Below are 20,761 nucleotides of genomic sequence, written 5' to 3'. Positions count from 1 at the left end.
CATCGTGAAAAATCTTGAGTCTAGACAACATATTCTAGAGGAAATTGACTTTAAATTTTTTTTCAGTAATTATTCTCTCTTGAGTCTTGACAACATTTTGAAGATGAAAAGGATGAGACAGTAAAAAAACAGTTGATCTCCTGCTAAAAGGTGACAGTATCACAAGGCCAAAATGTGTCACTTATTTGTGGCCTAAGCAAAATATTAAATAAACTTGGGGGTGACAGGATCATGCTCTGGAAGTTTCAGGAGCTCCAACCAGGCGTGTCCTGATCTGCAGAGATGAGAAGAAGAGTTATTGGTAGAGATTGGGGGAATGGTGGGAAAGAAGAACAACCCTAAATTGAAAAGACCAAACCTGGGGAAGCTTCTGTCTGAAGGCGACGTCAAGGCGTGCATCTAAAGTGTTCTCGCAAACAATCTTGCCGTCTTGAGAGGCCAAGACCACCCCGCCAGAGCTTCACCAATCACACGTCACCATTGTTCAGATATATATGGAGAAGAAACGAGAGAGAAAGATTGAAAAAGAAGTATTACCAGTAAGGGTCGTGAGAATCAGGGAGCTTAGGATTAGGAGGTGGAGGGAGGAAGACCTTGTCGTCGATGGTGATCTTAGGAGACCCGACTTTAGCTTTGTCCGCGTACTGTCTTTTAGCATCCTCAATAACCGATTCAACAATCTTCTTGTCCATCTCTCTGCATCTCAGCAATACTGATGGCTCTTTCAGGCGCAGCAAACTCTGTACGCAGTAATGTATTATATAATGGTAAAGACGTGTGGGTATTGAGGGGAGAAAGGGTGAGAGATAGGTAAACCTCAATGATGAGACTCTTGAGAAGCTTCTTGTAATTGTTCTTGTCGTTGGAGACACGGAGAAGATCCTTAGCTGCAGAGGCTTTGATGGAGGTAACAATGTCGTCTTGTGCTTGAAGGTACTTGATCCTACTTGCATTCAGTTGCGTGGAGTAGTCGCTGAAGAGAGAAACATATATGGAATGAATGAGTTAAAGGGCCTAGTAAAAGGAGGAAGAAATAGAGGAAGCTAAGGAAGGGGAGAAAAAAAGCTGACATTCGCTTGCGGATATCGACCTGCTTGAGCTTGCGGTCATAATCTTGACGGAGCTTACGCTTGGCAGACTCAAGAAGCTGAAGTCTCTCAATGTTGAATTCCTCCTCGGCGGAGATGGAGATCTCGTTTGCTTTCTCTTCTGCTTCTTGCCGGATGAACCGGACCATCTGCTGTATCTGCTGTGACACATCCGCATCATTCATCTCTCTCTCTCTCTCTCTTTGTCTCTCTCAGACAACAACCATCACATCAAAACCACCTCCGTACGATGCTTTTATGTGTAAGTTGAGGTGTCTCCGCTTTTTGGTGCCAAATCTTCGTTTCATGGACCATTGACTCTTTCTTCATACCTGTTTTTGGCAATCCAGATTGTGTCATCCTCATGATAAGATGTGTGTATTGGGTCTTTATCGGTTCGGCCTAGTTTCATTGATTTTGATTAAACTTGACAAAAAAAATAGATGTTTGGTATTAAGCTTGCCCATAACACTCGCGTTGTTATATAATGTAAGTAGAAAAAGATGAGTATAATAAGCCTGGCGCTTTGAAGTTCTGTACATGGTAATAAACTTACATAGAAATAACAATGGCAAGAGAAATATTCTGCAAACTTATCTATCATAAGTTGCAGGAGAGTAAAATGAGATAAGAGGACCCTATGTCTCTCAAGATGATCGTAAGAATCACACAAACCCGCTTTCTTGACTCTTCTTTGTCCCAATCCCTTCACTTGGCTTCCTAAAGCTACACAGCACTCATATTGCACCCAGTATCGATATCAGTAAAAGCGAATACATCAGCTCGGTACTAAAACCTGCTATTCCTCTGTGAAAAATTTAGCGTGTTCCATCCCAGGTGGCGATTGAGGAGGGACTGCTGATTCAGCCCCAAGAAGGTGCCTTGCAGAGATGCCTTCAGACTTGTTTTCCTTTGCTGGAAGGGACTCAGATGCAGTAGACCTGGATGAGTTGCTTTTGTGCATTGATGATAAGAACTTTTTCTTTGAGAGATTTGTAGAAACTGATGAGACGACCGAGCTGAAGACACCAGATTCTTTTAATGCTTGTATAACAACCTGCAGTTTACCACCAACGTAATAAAGTTTTACAATTGACTTGCTAGAACCTAGAACTCAAGACACTTGTGTTTGGAACATTGTATGAAGAATTGCTGGGTCTTACCATTGGTGAATAAATGCGAGTCAGAATACCCTTCCTAAGAAGTTTTGTCTTCACCTCTTTGTCTCCCCATACAACGTGTTCACGGTACCTAAACAGGATACATTACTTTTGTATCAAGACCAGATATTTTGTAAAGAGTGCAAAACTATCAAGACCAGATATTGCCTCAAAAGTCAAAACATTTCCAACTTGTTAAAGAATGTTAAAAGTTTTCCATCGCACAAGTACCCAAGAAAGAATGCAAGTCTGCAGGTGAGGTTCTTACCAGCTTAACATTTCTTCTTCAGTTGCTGTCGACGCAATTATAAATGCCTACAATGTTCAGCATCCAGACGGCATCATTAAATAGTAAAAGGAGCTGAAATATAGAGATCTGAAATGACTAAGGAGTTTTAGAGATTTTAAGAAAAGATGCTCACAGATCTATCAAAGTCCAACATAAAGCATCTTTTCACATCTTCTTTTGTAGGCTTGCAGCCACATCGATCACGCCTGGATGTTAAGTCCGAAAATTTTGCATACGTGTAGTGTAGGACAGCAGCCTCCTCCAATTTGATCTCACTAACAAAAATTATCCGGTTAAAATATACAGAAAACGATTTGGCTTCACAGACAGGAAAATTAACTAAGCTATTAACCGTAACTACACTCCACTGCTAACTCCCTTAAGCTAGTTGCATGTTTCTATAGTAGACAGTAGACTAACAAGAAAGTCTTATCATATTCCTCAACCAACAGAAAATTTACTTATGTTTTAATCTATAATATACATACTTGGGAGTTTTCATGTAATTATGCCATCTGTGTGCTCCATTTGGACGGAGGTGATCTTGAACCCGAGCAACTGATTTGCCATTACCATAAGTCAAAAAGTAGTTTGGGTTATTTCGTGTTGCTTCTTTGTACATTCCGAAATATGTATCTTTAGGAAGATGATCGTAATTCTTCTTGAACATTGACACCTGCTTGCACCAAAAATATCTCAGAAAACATAACAAACAAAACAAAAAACTGTTGACACTACAATACTCCAGTTTAATCAACTCTCGCAGGTAAAATGAGTAAAAAACTGAGTTATACCTCTGTGAAAGGATCCTTGATATCATCTCGTTCTACGCTGCTTTCCTAAAGACAAAATCCAAAACAATAATGCAGAGCCAGGCCAGGTCATATAAGGAACTCTACACTCACAACACTAGCTGATAATATGCAATGTAAGAATCAGATGTCAAACTCACATAATTTGGAAATATAACCATATCCACATTTGGAGGAACATCAAGCAGCAACCGTCTCAATGAGTACTCACGAGCACCTGCTGGGTATATTAGCTCATCTGTGTCAAGATGAAGTATCCAATCCATGCTCGCATCCTGATATGTAGTTAGAACAATTAGACATTGAACATTACATGAGACATGAACAAAAATCAACTAAATACGACGAATAAAATTGCTTACCCTTGCCATGACAATAGCCATTTCCATGTTGAGAGATTGTTTGACAAATAACTCATAATTGCAGGGCTTATAAAAGAAAGACGACAGCCACGTCTCATTCCAAATCCGGCTAACGAAGCAAAGCAAAAATAAAGGATGACAGTGAAATGATCAGTAGCAGAAATCACAATATAATGCTATAAGTCCCAGAACATACAAAGACAAAACATGTACTTAGAGCCTCCCAGAGCTCATGATATGCAACAAATATGCAATGACATAGTCTACTAACCTCTTTGCCTGCTTCTCCTCAAGCTCTTTCGTCCTGTATATTACCTTAACCCCCTGAAAGAGACATCGGACTACATTTAGTCCACTTATGCCTACAGGACTAACGTGCTAGGAGCTAAACAGCTAAAAATAAGTAACGCAACCGAAGATAAGTAGCTCAACTCACGGGAATAGACTCCAAAACTTTTGAAATACTCGGAGTAGCAGCTTTCCCTTCTACGAAAAGAAAAAACGTGGAGACGCCAAGAACCTTATGGTAGAACATCCATGGTAGAATCTGATCCAATCCAGCTGATGTACTAGTCGTAATACATATCTGTAACAATAGCAATGTCAGAATCATATACATTGGGAACAAAAAGGTAAAGTATTTACAAATACAGATCTGATCAAAAAACTTAAACTTTAGAATCCAGATCGATCCAAAAAAACTCTAAAGCAGTGGGATTTGAGATAACCTTAGGCTTTAAGTTAGTATCAACACCAAACTTCCAATCACCATAGTAAGGGAAAGAAGGAGAAGAGCTGCGAGCTAGATTAGAGCAGTCGGAGGAAGAAGAATGGTGAGCCTTAGGGGAGACAGATGAAACAGTCTCCATGCCGGGAAAGACCTCGTGATTGAGATCGGAACCGCCAGGAACCGAGGTAGAGGAACGAACAGAAGCAGATGCAGGATCGGCTAAACCACCGCCTCGCCATTGGAGGATAAAAGCGAGACAAGCAAGAGAAACTGGAAGTAATGTAAGAAGAAGAAGGAGCCTAGAGACGAAAGAGTGGTTTGATGAAGAAGAAGAAGATGATGATGATGAAGAAGATGAAATCAGTGGAGCTCTATGATGGTGACTCGATTTCATAGTAGCTCCTCCAATTTCAAACAGAAAAAAAAAAAATGTTTATGAGGAAGAAGACGACTCAATTCTTAGATCTTTCTTCTTCTTCTTCCTTTTTTTGTTTTTTGTTTTTTTTTGTTCTTTGATTTAGTTGTCACTGATTCTGAGATCTAATCGATAAAATTGAATTTGAACCCTATTACTGTATATAATATCATCAAATCAAATAATCTCCTTTATTATAGTATTAAATAATAAAATAATAAAAATTGGGAGATCTTCTTCTATTCTTGCTTATTTTATTTTATTAATTTTTTTTTCTGAAACAAAACTTTTTTGTTTGTTTTAGGTTGGTCCCTTAACAATTAAGAGAAACACCATAAAACATTTTACACGTTTCATCACATTTTGAGCTTATTATGCACTTCCTTAATTAAAATTCGTCTTTTCTAATAATTTGTAGACAATAATAAACATATTTATGGTTTGTATTATTATTATTAGTATCGTGGATTTTAAAAACCTAGACGCGTGAAGCCCATTAAGGAACAATTTGGGCTGGGCCTGTTCATATAAGATCGGATCGTTTCTCGTTATTTCTTACAATGTAAGTCTTACTACACCTATATATTTGTTTTTATTACTAGCCCATTTTTTTTCTCTCCCCGTTTCTCCTTCTACCATCATCACCTTTCTCGTTCACTTGCCTTCAGATCTGACTGGCAGCGAGCGATTTCTTTTTCTTCTCCGGTCTCTCCCTCTCTCTTCTCGTCGCCGTTGGCGCTTCCTTCTCGGCTGTGGATCTGTTTCTAACCTCGGATTTTCTCTTACCGCGATCAGTGGTCAAACATGGCTGCGGCCAACGCCCCAATCACGATGAAGGAGGTCCTGACGGTGAGTTCTCTTTCCTTTATCACTCTTCTCTTTCGATAAATATATGTGTATCTCATTGGATCGAGCGTTGTATTGATCGATTTAGATGTTTCCGTAGCTTAACTCTCTCGTTTCTGATAATTTAATCTATGCTGAAACTGTTGTTTTATTGATTCCAGCTTCTTATTGTTCTGAATTCTGATGGATCGTTGTTTTTGCTCTCTATTTTGTTTTTTTAAACGGATCGCTTGTTCGGGGAATGCATGTTTCTGATTCAATTTCTCTAAATATGTTCAGATCTGTGTTACGATCCCGGATTTTTATGTTGTTTTGTAGTGTACAATGTACTTATATACTCGGATCTCGTTACTATGTATATGGAACAATGTGACATAACGCTTCGTTTTTGATTTTTTTGATTTGCAGCTTCCGAGCGTTGGGATCAATCAGCAATTCATTACGTTTACTAATGTTACTATGGAGTCCGACAAGTATATCTGTGTACGAGAGACGGCACCACAAAACAGTGTTGTAATCATAGATATGAATATGCCGATGCAGCCTTTAAGAAGGCCTATTACTGCAGATTCTGCTCTTATGAATCCAAACTCGAGGATCCTTGCTTTAAAAGGTATTTTAATTGTTTCCTTCTATTGAAAAAATCGCTGTGCTGTGATTATCGGTCATGACACCCATAGGAGTTTGCCACTTAGAGCCAACATTGCTTCTTCGTCTAGTTGGTGACATATTGCTATCTATTTCGGTTATCTGTTAATTTTCCTTGCTCTCAACTTTGTATTCATGCCTTCATATTGGATCGTATCTTAAAACCAGATGATTAGAATAGAAATCTTGTTTGTTTGATGTTTCCGTATATTGGATATTACTTTTTTCTTCCTTACTTAGTTGTTCACTTTTCTGTTTAATTTTTCTACAGCCCAAGTTCCAGGAACTACTCAGGATCATCTACAGATATTTAACATCGAAGCAAAAGCAAAGTTGAAATCGCATCAGATGCCTGAGCAGGTGAGTGTTGATGCAAAGATATTGTAACCCATTATCTTTGCTGTTGCACTTCATGTACCCTCATTTTTTTTGGAATATTTATCTTTCATGTGTTTACAGGTTGTCTTTTGGAAATGGATTACACCAAAGATGTTGGGGCTGGTCACACAGACTTCCGTGTATCATTGGTCAATTGAAGGTTGTATATCTTTCAGCATACTATTAAATTTTTCATATCATGTGTTTGTGTTACTAATTTTGTTTCGATGTTTTCTAGGTGATACTGAGCCAGTTAAGATGTTTGATAGAACGGCAAATTTGGCCAACAATCAAATTATAAACTATAAGTGCTCTCCTAATGAGAAGTGGTTGGTTTTAATTGGAATTGCTCCTGGCTCTCCTGAGGTAGGTTTACTGTGCCATATATTAGGTTAAATAAAGACATCAAAACTACAGACATGTTGCAAATTCCTGACTGATCTTGTCTTCATTATTATTTTGTAGAGACAACAATTAGTAAAAGGAAATATGCAGCTTTTCTCCGTGGATCAACAGCGGAGCCAGGCCCTTGAGGCACATGCTGCGTCATTTGCGCAGTTTAAGGTAACTACTTGTTTTTTTTGGCGAATTCGTTCTATGGTCTAATCTTGAACTGTAGTTTGACTTGCAACATTATTAATATTAGGTCCCTGGGAATGAGAATCCTTCTATTCTTATATCCTTTGCAAGCAAGAGTTTTAATGCTGGGCAGATAACATCAAAGTTGCATGTCATTGAACTTGGTGCCCAACCCGGTTAGCTTCCTCTACACAACTATATTTCCCAGTTATTTAGTGTATTTGGTAACATTTTTATTTGGCTATCATCTGATCTTTAAAGGTTGGCGATTTTTTTACCAGGAAAACCATCATTTACAAAGAAGCAAGCAGATCTCTTTTTCCCCCCTGATTTTGCTGATGATTTTCCTGTTGCCATGCAGGTTTGTTGTTGCTTGATTATTAGTTATATTCGTAAGTTGTTAGTGAAAATTTCTTGGCACTAATTTTTCCTTTTCCTGACAGGTCTCTCACAAATTTAACTTGATTTATGTTATCACCAAGCTAGGCCTGTTGTTTGTATACGATCTAGAGACTGCTTCTGCTATCTACAGAAATAGGATTAGTCCCGACCCAATTTTCTTGACTTCCGAAGCTTCCTCAGTTGGGGGTTTCTATGCCATTAATAGGCGAGGACAAGTTCTTTTGGCAACAGTAAACGAGGCTACCATTATACCTTTTATTAGTGGCCAAGTATGTTAATCTTTTATGCTTTTTTTTTCCCGTTACAAGCTACCCATATCATCATGCCATGCTAATAAATCTATGTTTTTGTTTCGCAGTTGAACAATTTGGAACTTGCTGTCAATCTTGCTAAAAGAGGAAACCTCCCAGGTGCAGAAAATCTGGTATGCGTATTTTTATCATGGATCTGTTGTCTTGGTGAAGTAAATATACTGGAAAAAGGGCAGCCTGTAGAAAAAGAATGTCATTTGGTAATGTGAAATTTCTCATATCCAGTTCGGATGTTGTAGGTTGTCCAGCGGTTCCAAGAGTTGTTCGCTCAAACAAAGTACAAGGAGGCTGCTGAGCTTGCTGCTGAATCTCCTCAAGGAATTCTAAGGACACCTGATACAGTGGCCAAATTTCAGGTATCAATTCCATATCTAAGCACCTATGTGTGAACATGTTTATTATTATTAAATGTAGGTAACATTAACTTGAAATTACAACGTTGCACTAATAATTTTGCAGAGTGTTCCTGTACAAGCTGGACAAACTCCTCCACTGTTACAGTATTTTGGGACTCTTTTGACTAGAGGGAAGCTCAATTCATATGAGTCACTGGAACTATCTCGGCTTGTTGTGAACCAAAACAAGAAGAACCTCCTGGAAAACTGGTTGGCAGAGGATAAGCTAGAATGCAGTGAAGAACTTGGAGACCTTGTCAAGGTAATTTTGAAATGGAAAATCTTTTCTTTAACTTGTGTTATATATCTCCTATAGTATGTTGTAACGATAAACCTTCTTATTCCAGACTGTGGATAATGATCTTGCTTTGAAAATATACATCAAAGCTCGGGCGACTCCAAAAGTTGTAGCTGCTTTTGCAGAAAGAAGGGAGTTTGACAAAATACTGATTTACTCAAAGCAGGTAAGCAACAAGATCTGTAGTTTAGCCTCTGCTGCTATGGTTAGCCTAAAGTTCATTGTGCTCATGAAGTACCATTGTTTCATATTGTGACTTCAGGTTGGGTACACACCTGATTACATGTTTCTTCTGCAAACCATACTCCGTACAGATCCTCAGGTTAGTGTGGCCCTTGGTTCTTGCTACATATTAAACTATGAAAGGAAGGTCGTAGTTTACTGGATATTTGTTGTATAAGCACATGAAGATTCATGAATCAGTTAACATGTTAAATAATTTTGACCTGACGGTATATAGAATGAAAAAGGTTTCCCCGTATTAATATCAATAGTCTTTTAATTGGTATTTGCAGGGAGCAGTAAATTTTGCATTAATGATGTCTCAAATGGAAGGAGGTTGTCCAGTTGACTACAACACCATCACTGATCTTTTTCTTCAGGTAGGTGAATAAGTATAAAATTTTGTATGCACCAATATTACTTGTTATGCTCCTATATACAGTAGATGCAAATGGGTGCTAATATATCTATTTGTGCATGTACAGAGAAATCTGATCCGAGAAGCAACTGCTTTCCTTCTGGATGTGCTGAAGCCAAATTTACCTGAGCATGCGTTTCTACAAACTAAGGTTGAAAATTGTTGCCACCTTGTATCTATCCGTTCTTTCTTGATTCACCCTCTTTCCTCAGACTATTTTAACCATTTGTCAACACAGGTTCTGGAGATCAATTTGGTAACCTTTCCTAATGTGGCTGATGCGATATTAGCAAATGGAATGTTCAGCCACTATGACCGGCCTCGTGTTGCTCAACTTTGTGAAAAGGCTGGACTTTATATCCAATCCTTGAAGGTTGGTATTCGTTTTTTGCCTTTTTTCCTGGCCAAATATATGTATAATCTTTTCATCTTCTAACTTCTTTTCCTTATGATTTTTGCAGCATTACTCAGAGTTACCTGATATAAAACGTGTAATTGTGAACACACATGCTATCGAGCCACAGGTAGTGCCTCTGAAATATATTTTGGTTGCTAAACTCCTAGATGGTAAAGTTGCNTCCAGTTGACTACAACACCATCACTGATCTTTTTCTTCAGGTAGGTGAATAAGTATAAAATTTTGTATGCACCAATATTACTTGTTATGCTCCTATATACAGTAGATGCAAATGGGTGCTAATATATCTATTTGTGCATGTACAGAGAAATCTGATCCGAGAAGCAACTGCTTTCCTTCTGGATGTGCTGAAGCCAAATTTACCTGAGCATGCGTTTCTACAAACTAAGGTTGAAAATTGTTGCCACCTTGTATCTATCCGTTCTTTCTTGATTCACCCTCTTTCCTCAGACTATTTTAACCATTTGTCAACACAGGTTCTGGAGATCAATTTGGTAACCTTTCCTAATGTGGCTGATGCGATATTAGCAAATGGAATGTTCAGCCACTATGACCGGCCTCGTGTTGCTCAACTTTGTGAAAAGGCTGGACTTTATATCCAATCCTTGAAGGTTGGTATTCGTTTTTTGCCTTTTTTCCTGGCCAAATATATGTATTATCTTTTCATCTTCTAACTTCTTTTCCTTATGATTTTTGCAGCATTACTCAGAGTTACCTGATATAAAACGTGTAATTGTGAACACACATGCTATCGAGCCACAGGTAGTGCCTCTGAAATATATTTTGGTTGCTAAACTCCTAGATGGTAAAGTTGCTGCATAACACTCTGCTTAATATGCAGGCTCTTGTTGAGTTTTTTGGCACTCTTTCTAGCGAATGGGCTATGGAGTGCATGAAGGATCTGTTGCTGGTCAACCTTAGAGGCAATCTGCAGATAATCGTTCAGGTAAGTGGTGTATGATTTGTATGATATGATGAATCTTTTTTTTTTTTTGTGACACTAATNCTTTCCTTCTGGATGTGCTGAAGCCAAATTTACCTGAGCATGCGTTTCTACAAACTAAGGTTGAAAATTGTTGCCACCTTGTATCTATCCGTTCTTTCTTGATTCACCCTCTTTCCTCAGACTATTTTAACCATTTGTCAACACAGGTTCTGGAGATCAATTTGGTAACCTTTCCTAATGTGGCTGATGCGATATTAGCAAATGGAATGTTCAGCCACTATGACCGGCCTCGTGTTGCTCAACTTTGTGAAAAGGCTGGACTTTATATCCAATCCTTGAAGGTTGGTATTCGTTTTTTGCCTTTTTTCCTGGCCAAATATATGTATAATCTTTTCATCTTCTAACTTCTTTTCCTTATGATTTTTGCAGCATTACTCAGAGTTACCTGATATAAAACGTGTAATTGTGAACACACATGCTATCGAGCCACAGGTAGTGCCTCTGAAATATATTTTGGTTGCTAAACTCCTAGATGGTAAAGTTGCTGCATAACACTCTGCTTAATATGCAGGCTCTTGTTGAGTTTTTTGGCACTCTTTCTAGCGAATGGGCTATGGAGTGCATGAAGGATCTGTTGCTGGTCAACCTTAGAGGCAATCTGCAGATAATCGTTCAGGTAAGTGGTGTATGATTTGTATGATATGATGAATCTTTTTTTTTTTTTGTGACACTAATGAGTCCATGCAATTGCAGGCTTGCAAGGAGTACTGTGAGCAACTAGGTGTTGATGCATGTATTAAGCTCTTTGAGCAGTTCAAGTCATACGAAGGGCTATACTTTTTCCTAGGTTCATATTTGAGTATGAGGTGATTTTACATAAAATCTTGTTTCGTTCCTGTAAACATGCGTGATTCTTTTATCTATATGCTCGTGTTGACAATGTTTTCTTTCTGTGTTTAGTGAGGATCCGGAGATTCACTTCAAGTACATTGAAGCTGCTGCCAAGACTGGTCAAATAAAGGAGGTTGAGCGTGTAACTAGAGAATCTAACTTCTATGATGCTGAAAAGACGAAAAACTTTTTGATGGAAGCTAAGCTGCCTGATGCACGACCTTTGATAAATGTCTGCGACCGTTTCGGCTTTGTGCCTGATCTTACTCATTACCTCTACACAAACAACATGCTTCGTTACATTGAAGGTTACGTACAAAAGGTATAAGGTTTCTTGGAACTATTTTTAATGCGTTGGACCGCAGTTTTTTAATAAAATATTTATACGTTTGATTCCTTGTAAAGGTGAACCCTGCGAATGCTCCTTTAGTTGTGGGACAGTTGCTTGATGATGAATGCCCTGAAGATTTTATCAAAGGCCTTATTCTTTCTGTTCGTTCGTTGCTTCCTGTCGAACCACTTGTGGAGGAATGCGAGAAGAGGTGAATCCTTTTGGTCATTCTGGTTTCAGTTCATAATTATGTCTGTTTGTTTAGGAAACACTAATATGTTTCTGCTTTTTCAGAAATCGACTTCGTCTCCTCACTCAGTTCTTGGAGCATCTAGTTAGTGAGGGAAGCCAAGACGTGCATGTCCATAATGCCTTGGGTAAAATTATCATCGACAGTAACAACAACCCAGAGCATTTCCTGACCACCAACCCTTACTACGACTCTAAGGTTGTGGGTAAATACTGTGAGAAACGTGATCCTACCCTGGCGGTTGTGGCATACAGAAGAGGACAATGTGATGAGGAACTCATCAATGTCACTAACAAAAACTCTTTGTTCAAGTTACAAGCCAGGTATTTTATCATTATATATGAAAATTCTTACTTTTCAAATACTGGTGACTCTGTAGATTGTTAATACTCGAGTTTAAAATTGTAGGTATGTAGTGGAGAGGATGGATGGTGATCTCTGGGATAAGGTTCTCGAGGAAAGCAATGAGTATAGACGACAACTTATTGACCAAGTTGTGTCTACTGCTTTACCTGAAAGCAAGAGCCCGGAGCAAGTTTCTGCAGCTGTTAAAGCATTCATGACTGCTGATCTGCCACACGAGCTTATTGAGCTTCTTGAAAAGATTGTTCTTCAAAATTCTGCCTTCAGTGGGAATTTTAATCTGCAAAATCTGCTTATATTGACTGCTATTAAGGCAGATCCATCTAGAGTTATGGATTACATTAACAGGCTGGACAACTTTGATGGACCTGCTGTTGGAGAAGTTGCAGTTGAAGCCCAATTGTATGAGGAAGCATTTGCTATCTTCAAGAAGTTTAACTTAAATGTTCAGGCTGTCAATGTATTGCTGGATAACGTCAGAAGCATTGAGCGTGCAGTTGAGTTTGCTTTCCGGGTTGAAGAAGATTCTGTTTGGAGCCAAGTAGCTAAGGCACAACTCAGGGAAGGACTCGTCAGTGATGCAATTGAGTCATTTATCCGCGCTGATGATGCCACTCATTTCTTGGAGGTCATTCGTGTCTCTGAAGATACTGATGTCTATGATGACTTGGTCAAATACCTTCTGATGGTTAGACAGAAGGTGAAGGAACCCAAGGTTGACAGTGAGCTCATCTATGCATATGCAAAGATCGATAGGTTAGGTGAGATTGAAGAATTCATTCTGATGCCAAACGTTGCTAATCTACTAAGTGTTGGTGATCGCCTGTATGACGAAACTCTCTATGAGGCTGCAAAAATAATCTATGCGTTCATATCAAACTGGGGTAAATTAGCCGTCACACTTGTGAAGTTGCAACAGTTCCAAGGTGCTGTTGATGCTGCAAGGAAAGCAAACAGCGCAAAGACATGGAAGGAAGTATGCTTTGCTTGCGTTGATGCAGAAGAGTTCCGGTTGGCCCAAATCTGTGGTCTTAACATTATCATTCAGGTGAATACCTGATCTTAGTTGATACAAAAGTTCCATCTTATGATAGTATAGCCCAATGAATCTCATTTATAACTCGGTTAATCTTTTGGTACTTAATAGGTGGACGACTTGGAAGAAGTCAGCGAGTACTACCAGAACAGAGGGTGCTTCAATGAATTAATCTCACTTATGGAGAGTGGACTTGGGCTGGAACGTGCCCACATGGGTATCTTTACTGAGTTGGGTGTACTCTATGCTAGATATCGTTATGAAAAACTTATGGAACACATCAAGTTATTTTCAACTCGCCTCAATATTCCCAAGCTTATACGGGCCTGTGATGAACAACAGCACTGGCAGGAACTTACCTATCTGTATATTCAATATGATGAGTTTGATAATGCTGCGACAACTGTTATGAACCATTCTCCTGAAGCGTGGGAGCACATGCAATTTAAAGACATTGTTGCCAAGGTAGCAAATGTTGAATTGTACTACAAGGCTGTGCACTTCTACTTGCAAGAGCATCCTGATATAATCAACGATCTTCTCAACGTGCTTGCGTTACGGTTAGACCACACTCGTGTTGTTGATATAATGCGGAAGGTTAGAAGCTGACCGATAACTCTTTTTTTCTCTAAAAACAACTGAGCATTACTTAACAGTCAGTTTCTTCTTATCGCAGGCTGGTCACTTAAAACTTATCAAGCCATACATGATTGCAGTTCAGAGCAACAATGTCTCTGCTGTTAATGAGGCTCTGAATGAGATATACGTGGAAGAAGAAGACTATGATAGGTTGCGCGAGTCTATTGATTTACATGACAGCTTTGACCAGATTGGCCTTGCTCAGAAGGTAGAGTTTAAACCTGCTACACCTTTAATATCTTCTGTCTTTATAAATATAATTAGCGATGGCCTGTGCGATAATATAATCTTCCTGTGAATGATGCGAACAGATCGAGAAGCACGAGCTTGTTGAAATGAGACGTGTGGCTGCATATATCTACAAGAAAGCGGGTAGATGGAAGCAATCAATTGCTTTATCAAAGAAAGACAACATGTACAAAGACTGTATGGAAACTGCTTCACAATCCGGCGAACATGAACTTGCAGAACAACTACTGGTGTATTTCATTGAACAGGTATGATGATGGTTAGGCATTTCGAGATGCTACGGCTAGCCATTCATTTTGCTTAGCAGATTAGAAAGATAATTGGTAAATAATATCCCTTGTCTTATAATATGCTTGATTATACAGGGCAAAAAGGAATGCTTTGCCACATGTCTCTTTGTATGTTATGACTTAATCCGACCAGATGTGGCTCTAGAACTTGCCTGGATCAACAATATGATGGACTTTGTCTTCCCGTATCTCCTCCAGGTGATCTATGCTGACCCTCAAATACACTCTTTTGATTCTCTATTCGATGAGATGGAACCATTATTTGAACACTGTGATGAATTTTTTTGATCCGGTCCTTTTTTCTTTGTAGTTTATCCGAGAATACTCTGGCAAAGTGGATGAGCTAATAAAGGACAAGATAGAGGCACAAAAAGAAGTGAAGGCCAAAGAGCAGGAAGAGAAGGAGGTCATGTCCCAACAGGTAATAACCACACAGCTACACTCGGTATCACTCAGAATCGTTCTCTCTGAAGATTACAGTTTAAAAGAGTTTTGGTTTTTTTTGTTAAACAGAACATGTACGCCCAGCTATTGCCACTTGCTTTACCTGCACCACCGATGCCAGGAATGGGAGGTGGTGGTGGGTATGGTCCTCCACCAACAATGGGCGGTATGCCAGGAATGCCGCCCATGCCAGCATATGGAATGCCACCGATGGGAGGCTACTAAGACACAAACTTATGTTTTAATATCCGCATTTGGAGAGAGTTATCAGAAACGCATAGTCGGCCCAATTTGCTAGGGAGGTGTTCGTCTTAGACAATATCTGACCAGAATTTTGTCTGGGAATAATGTGGATAATAACCTAATTTCGTTGTAATATTTTGTGGTGGTTAGATGAGTCATTTTTTGTTGTTGTTGAAAGCCATTTATCTTGGGAGGAGAGTGACTCGTATGAGTTTGTAGTTGTACGTTCTTTCTGCATTTCTTTTCATTTGATTTTCGATTCCTTAAACCGATTTAGAGTTGCACCTTTGTTGTTGGTAGTTAATATGAGACAATTGAATGGACTTGTTAGTACATTTTCATTGTGATAATGCGTCTATGCAAAAAAAAATAATAATAATAATAATGAGTAAGTGATAAATTTCTGTATCATTTTTTCATTGCTCAAGTATTACAACTTTTGCCCTATTCACAATCACGTTGATAAATTACTTTGATTGAATATCATTTTCATCAACAGATAATGATATACAGAGGCAATCAACATTTTACTTTGTCAATAGAAACTTTAACGACATGAAACTTAGAAATGCAATGCGTAAGTAAAACATATTCCTACACATACAAGACGTTTTGGAAAACAGGATTCGATTAACCCCCACGTTCACTTACGTTGTTTAGAGACTGTACTATATAGAATTCTTGGATGACATACTGCACTTAAGCTTCCCTATTATTTATCTATAACGACTTCACGTATCGTTTCTAATATCAAATGTTCGATCTTCACCACGATAAATCTCATCCTAAGCAGACACTTAACCAAATGCTAAGCAGATTGAAGAATATAACGGAGAATCAGGAACTCATGTGGATCATTCCATGTAAGAAACATAATTCTATTAGAAAACATAGATTCGATTTGGTCCAACAAAACATTCAAATAGCAAAACCAACAAAACTCCCACAAGAGTTGGTTATAGAAAAGAAGAAAAGACACGAAACAAACACCCAAATCTTCTACTTAGATCGCTGTCTCATCTTTCGTCTCTTCCTCTTTAATCTCCTCATACGCTTCTTCTTCCACTGTAACAGCCAAACACACAAAAGACCATTAAAGATCCTACACACTACTTCGATTCCTCAGCACTAAACAAAAATCCATAAAAAATATCAGAAACCCCATAACTAACCTTGGCTCTCATGCTGGTTTCCCTAAAGCTGTACCCTTCTTCGTTCCTCGGATTACTATCGTGTTTAGGTTCTTTACAAAGAAAGGAGCGGCGGAGGAGATAGAAAGATTTTCTAGGTTACGCTCTTATTGCTCCTTTAAACAACAACAACAAAAACCCTATAAAAAAACAAATTCGACTAATGGGCTATCTTAAATCAAAAAGGCCCAATAAAAAGCCCAACGGATAGAATTTGCCAGAGAGGATATTCGCAATGACAGAGACTAGAGAGAGAGAGAGAGAGAGAGAGATTGAAGAAAGATCTCTTCCGACAAGGTTCAACAAGATCGATTTAAGTTTACATTTACATGGCGGAGATTCACTAGAAAAATCTAATCTTTGTTTTGGCAGAAGCGACACGCAAAATAAAAACGATTCTGTTTTTTTGTTTTGGTCTGATTTCAAAAACACGATAAGATTAAATTCTTTTTTTCACACACAAACAAACAAACCCTTACTTCTCTTCTCTTCCTTCGTCTCCAATCATTAACCCAAAAGATCCGTCTCTCTTTGTTAAAAACCTCAATGTCGAAGCAAACGTACAGAGTGTGTTTCTGCTTTCGCCGGAGGTTTCGTTACACTGCATCTGAAGCACCGCGTGAGATCAAGACTATTTTCGAAAAGTACTCTGAGAATGGGGTTATGACCGTTGATCACCTCCACAGGTTTCTGATTGATGTTCAGAAGCAGGAAAAAGCTACTAGGGAAGATGCACAGTCGATTATCAATTCTGCATCTCTCCTTCATCGTAATGGTCTTCACCTTGATGCTTTCTTCAAGTACCTTTTTGGTGAAAACAATCCTCCTCTTGCTCTACATGAGGTAGTTTTTTTTTCATTCTCTTATTTCGATTTCTTGAGTTCAGGAATTCTAACTCAACTATGATTTGATTGATGTAACAAAAACTCAGATTTTGAATTGGGTTTATTCACATTTCTTGTTTGGTAGCTAAAGGGTGTGAGACAGTGATATTTTTTTGGAATACTAGTCTTGTTGGGTGTTTCGTAGAGACTGATTCAAGAGTTCGANTTTTTTTTTTTTTTTTTTTTGCTTTATATGTGTCGGCTACAAGAGTTTAAAGCGATATAATGGTTTTTCTTTTTATGTCTATTGTCTAGTTACTGTAAAACAAAAATAAAGTTCAGAATGTAACATAATAGGAATGTGACAGTTACTCTTTTAAGAACTCTTTACTCAAGAATCCATGATACAATTATGTAAACTTTTTACAATTATGTTATTATTGTGTGACTTAATTATGCTGCTAGCTTTCATTTTTTTTAGTTTGATTCTAGACTTATCTCTAATGAATTTGTTGTTTGACCTTTTTGTTTAGGTGCATCAAGACATGGATGCTCCTATATCGCATTATTTCATATTCACTGGTCATAATTCATATTTGACTGGGAATCAGCTTAGCAGTGACTGCAGTGAGGTGCCTATTATCGATGCTTTGAAGAAAGGTGTTAGAGTTATTGAATTGGATATCTGGCCTAACTCCAACAAAGATGATATTGATGTTCTTCACGGAAGGTATAATATTCTCTCTGACCTCAATCGAATGAATTCAAGGTTAGGTGTTTGTCGTTTATTTTTGTTTACTGAACTATTTTGAAACAGGACTCTCACTGCACCTGTGGGGTTGATCAAATGTCTAAAAGCTATCAGAGCACATGCCTTTGATGTATCTGACTTCCCTGTTGTTGTAACTCTGGAAGATCATCTTACTCCAGAACTTCAGGCTAAAGTTGCTGAGGTAATCTCATTCTGCATTTTTTTTTGTTTTTGTTGAGATTTTTTGTTTTTCCACTTTGATTGATGATTACATTAATACTGAGATGTGTTGTTTGATTAGATGGTTACTGAAATATTTGGGGAAATTCTGTTTACTCCTCCTGTTGGAGAATCTTTGAAGAAGTTCCCATCGCCAAACTCTTTAAAAAGACGGATCATCATCTCAACCAAACCCCCAAAAGAGTACAAAGAAGGAAAAGATGAGGAAGTGGTGCAGAAAGGTAAAGCTTTGGGTGATGAAGAAGCTTGGGGGAGAGAAGTTCCTAGCTTTATCGATAGGCAAAAAAGTGAAGCCAAGGTGTGTATCAAGACAAATCATCTTCATTTCAGTTCTGTTGGTGTTCATATTCAAAAGATGTTGGTTTTCTTTTTTGGTGCAGGATGACTTGGATGGAAATGATGATGACGAGGATGACGATGATGATGATGATGATGATGAAGAAGACAAGATTAAGAAGAATGCACCACCTCAGTATAAACATTTGATTGCAATCCATGCTGGGAAACCAAAAGGTGGGATTACTGAGTGTTTAAAGGTAGATCCTGACAAGGTAAGACGCCTTAGTTTGAGCGAGGAACAACTTGAAAAGGCAGCTGAAAAATATGCAAAACAGATTGTGAGGTAATCACATGAATGATAGTCATGTTTTGTTTTTTATGTTTTAATCAACTCAGTATGAATCCTGTTAATCATGGTGTGCGCAGGTTTACTCAACAAAATTTGCTGAGGATTTACCCTAAAGGAACTAGAGTTACTTCATCAAACTACAACCCGTTGGTTGCCTGGAGCCACGGTGCTCAAATGGTGGCTTTCAATATGCAGGTATCAACTTCTGTTATTTTGGAGAAGCTTCACTTTACAAGACATCAACCTTATTCCTCAGCTAACTTTATTGTGATTTTTCTTTTTCATGTACACAGGGATATGGAAGATCATTGTGGCTAATGCAAGGAATGTTTAGAGCCAATGGCGGATGTGGCTACATCAAGAAACCAGATATTCTGCTGAAAGGTGGTTCGGATAATGACATCTTTGACCCAAAAGCTACTCTACCTGTAAAAACAACACTTAGGGTGAGATATCTGATTCTCTGTATGGTCTCTCCTTCTGCCAATACAAAATTGGTGAACTTGATTCCTTTGATTATCCTTAGGTAACTGTATACATGGGAGAAGGCTGGTACTTTGATTTCCGCCACACACACTTTGATCAATATTCACCGCCTGACTTCTATACAAGGGTAAATTCGATTTCCTTAAACCTCATGTAAAACATTTTGAGATAGGATTGTTCCTTGTCTTTTTCAGATTGCAATATAATTTGAGCTTTGATACATACATTCNAACTTGAAAAGGCAGCTGAAAAATATGCAAAACAGATTGTGAGGTAATCACATGAATGATAGTCATGTTTTGTTTTTTATGTTTTAATCAACTCAGTATGAATCCTGTTAATCATGGTGTGCGCAGGTTTACTCAACAAAATTTGCTGAGGATTTACCCTAAAGGAACTAGAGTTACTTCATCAAACTACAACCCGTTGGTTGCCTGGAGCCACGGTGCTCAAATGGTGGCTTTCAATATGCAGGTATCAACTTCTGTTATTTTGGAGAAGCTTCACTTTACAAGACATCAACCTTATTCCTCAGCTAACTTTATTGTGATTTTTCTTTTTCATGTACACAGGGATATGGAAGATCATTGTGGCTAATGCAAGGAATGTTTAGAGCCAATGGCGGATGTGGCTACATCAAGAAACCAGATATTCTGCTGAAAGGTGGTTCGGATAATGACATCTTTGACCCAAAAGCTACTCTACCTGTAAAAACAACACTTAGGGTGAGATATCTGATTCTCTGTATGGTCTCTCCTTCTGCCAATACAAAATTGGTGAACTTGATTCCTTTGATTATCCTTAGGTAACTGTATACATGGGAGAAGGCTGGTACTTTGATTTCCGCCACACACACTTTGATCAATATTCACCGCCTGACTTCTATACAAGGGTAAATTCGATTTCCTTAAACCTCATGTAAAACATTTTGAGATAGGATTGTTCCTTGTCTTTTTCAGATTGCAATATAATTTGAGCTTTGATACATACATTCTCAGGTTGGTATAGCTGGAGTTCCAGGGGATACAATAATGAAGAAGACGAAGACATTGGAGGATAACTGGATCCCAGCTTGGGATGAGGTATTTGAGTTCCCATTAACCGTTCCAGAGCTGGCTCTGCTGCGATTAGAAGTTCATGAGTATGACATGTCAGAGAAAGATGATTTTGGAGGACAGACATGCTTGCC

General features: G+C 38.4%; 4 protein-coding genes and 1 long non-coding RNA gene across 5 annotated transcripts in view; 2 read left to right on the top strand and 3 right to left on the bottom strand.

The window, feature by feature from the left end:
- LOC104745007 (V-type proton ATPase subunit E2-like) lies at nt 183-1,438 on the bottom strand. Its single transcript, XM_010466161.2, has 5 exons — nt 1,071-1,438; nt 817-973; nt 538-740; nt 359-458; nt 183-274 (listed from the first exon to the last, which is right to left on the bottom strand). Exons 1-5 carry the CDS (start codon nt 1,271-1,273, stop codon nt 230-232), a joined length of 708 nt encoding a protein of 235 aa, XP_010464463.1. The 5' UTR covers nt 1,274-1,438; the 3' UTR covers nt 183-229.
- LOC104745006 (glycosyltransferase-like KOBITO 1) lies at nt 1,542-4,963 on the bottom strand. The gene is made up of 11 exons (XM_010466160.2): nt 4,440-4,963; nt 4,148-4,297; nt 3,983-4,035; nt 3,712-3,820; nt 3,490-3,624; nt 3,332-3,376; nt 3,026-3,213; nt 2,671-2,812; nt 2,517-2,563; nt 2,252-2,339; nt 1,542-2,145 (listed from the first exon to the last, which is right to left on the bottom strand). Exons 1-11 carry the CDS (start codon nt 4,833-4,835, stop codon nt 1,888-1,890), a joined length of 1,611 nt encoding a protein of 536 aa, XP_010464462.1. The 5' UTR covers nt 4,836-4,963; the 3' UTR covers nt 1,542-1,887.
- LOC104745005 (clathrin heavy chain 2-like) lies at nt 5,459-15,794 on the top strand. Its single transcript, XM_010466159.2, has 30 exons — nt 5,459-5,705; nt 6,111-6,315; nt 6,622-6,710; nt 6,810-6,888; nt 6,967-7,094; nt 7,194-7,292; nt 7,375-7,483; nt 7,589-7,668; nt 7,751-7,978; nt 8,068-8,133; nt 8,260-8,376; nt 8,480-8,677; nt 8,763-8,879; nt 8,976-9,035; nt 9,229-9,315; nt 9,421-9,504; nt 9,592-9,726; nt 9,815-9,877; nt 10,613-10,717; nt 11,471-11,583; nt 11,678-11,930; nt 12,014-12,150; nt 12,234-12,512; nt 12,598-13,600; nt 13,700-14,185; nt 14,265-14,435; nt 14,539-14,724; nt 14,842-14,964; nt 15,077-15,187; nt 15,280-15,794. Exons 1-30 carry the CDS (start codon nt 5,661-5,663, stop codon nt 15,433-15,435), a joined length of 5,112 nt encoding a protein of 1,703 aa, XP_010464461.1. The 5' UTR covers nt 5,459-5,660; the 3' UTR covers nt 15,436-15,794.
- Nucleotides 16,289-16,763, bottom strand: LOC104745004. Its single transcript, XR_760688.1, has 2 exons — nt 16,626-16,763; nt 16,289-16,518 (listed from the first exon to the last, which is right to left on the bottom strand). It is a non-coding gene; the product is annotated as an uncharacterized LOC104745004 (long non-coding RNA).
- The window catches only part of LOC104745003 (phosphoinositide phospholipase C 2-like), a 5,487-nt gene continuing 1,628 nt past the window's right edge, over nt 16,903-20,761 (top strand). Inside the window, exons 1-8 of the mRNA XM_010466158.2 lie at nt 16,903-17,486; nt 18,001-18,197; nt 18,285-18,420; nt 18,520-18,756; nt 18,839-19,080; nt 19,164-19,281; nt 19,380-19,532; nt 19,613-19,699. Coding sequence (XP_010464460.1) covers nt 17,190-17,486; nt 18,001-18,197; nt 18,285-18,420; nt 18,520-18,756; nt 18,839-19,080; nt 19,164-19,281; nt 19,380-19,532; nt 19,613-19,699 — 1,467 coding nt within the window. The 5' untranslated portion in view covers nt 16,903-17,189. The remainder of the gene's footprint in view (nt 17,487-18,000; nt 18,198-18,284; nt 18,421-18,519; nt 18,757-18,838; nt 19,081-19,163; nt 19,282-19,379; nt 19,533-19,612; nt 19,700-20,761) is intronic.

Source organism: Camelina sativa, chromosome 15, assembly GCF_000633955.1.
Source record: "Camelina sativa cultivar DH55 chromosome 15, Cs, whole genome shotgun sequence".
Classification (NCBI taxonomy): domain Eukaryota; kingdom Viridiplantae; phylum Streptophyta; class Magnoliopsida; order Brassicales; family Brassicaceae; genus Camelina; species Camelina sativa.
This window is presented reverse-complemented; position numbering and strand designations above follow the sequence as displayed.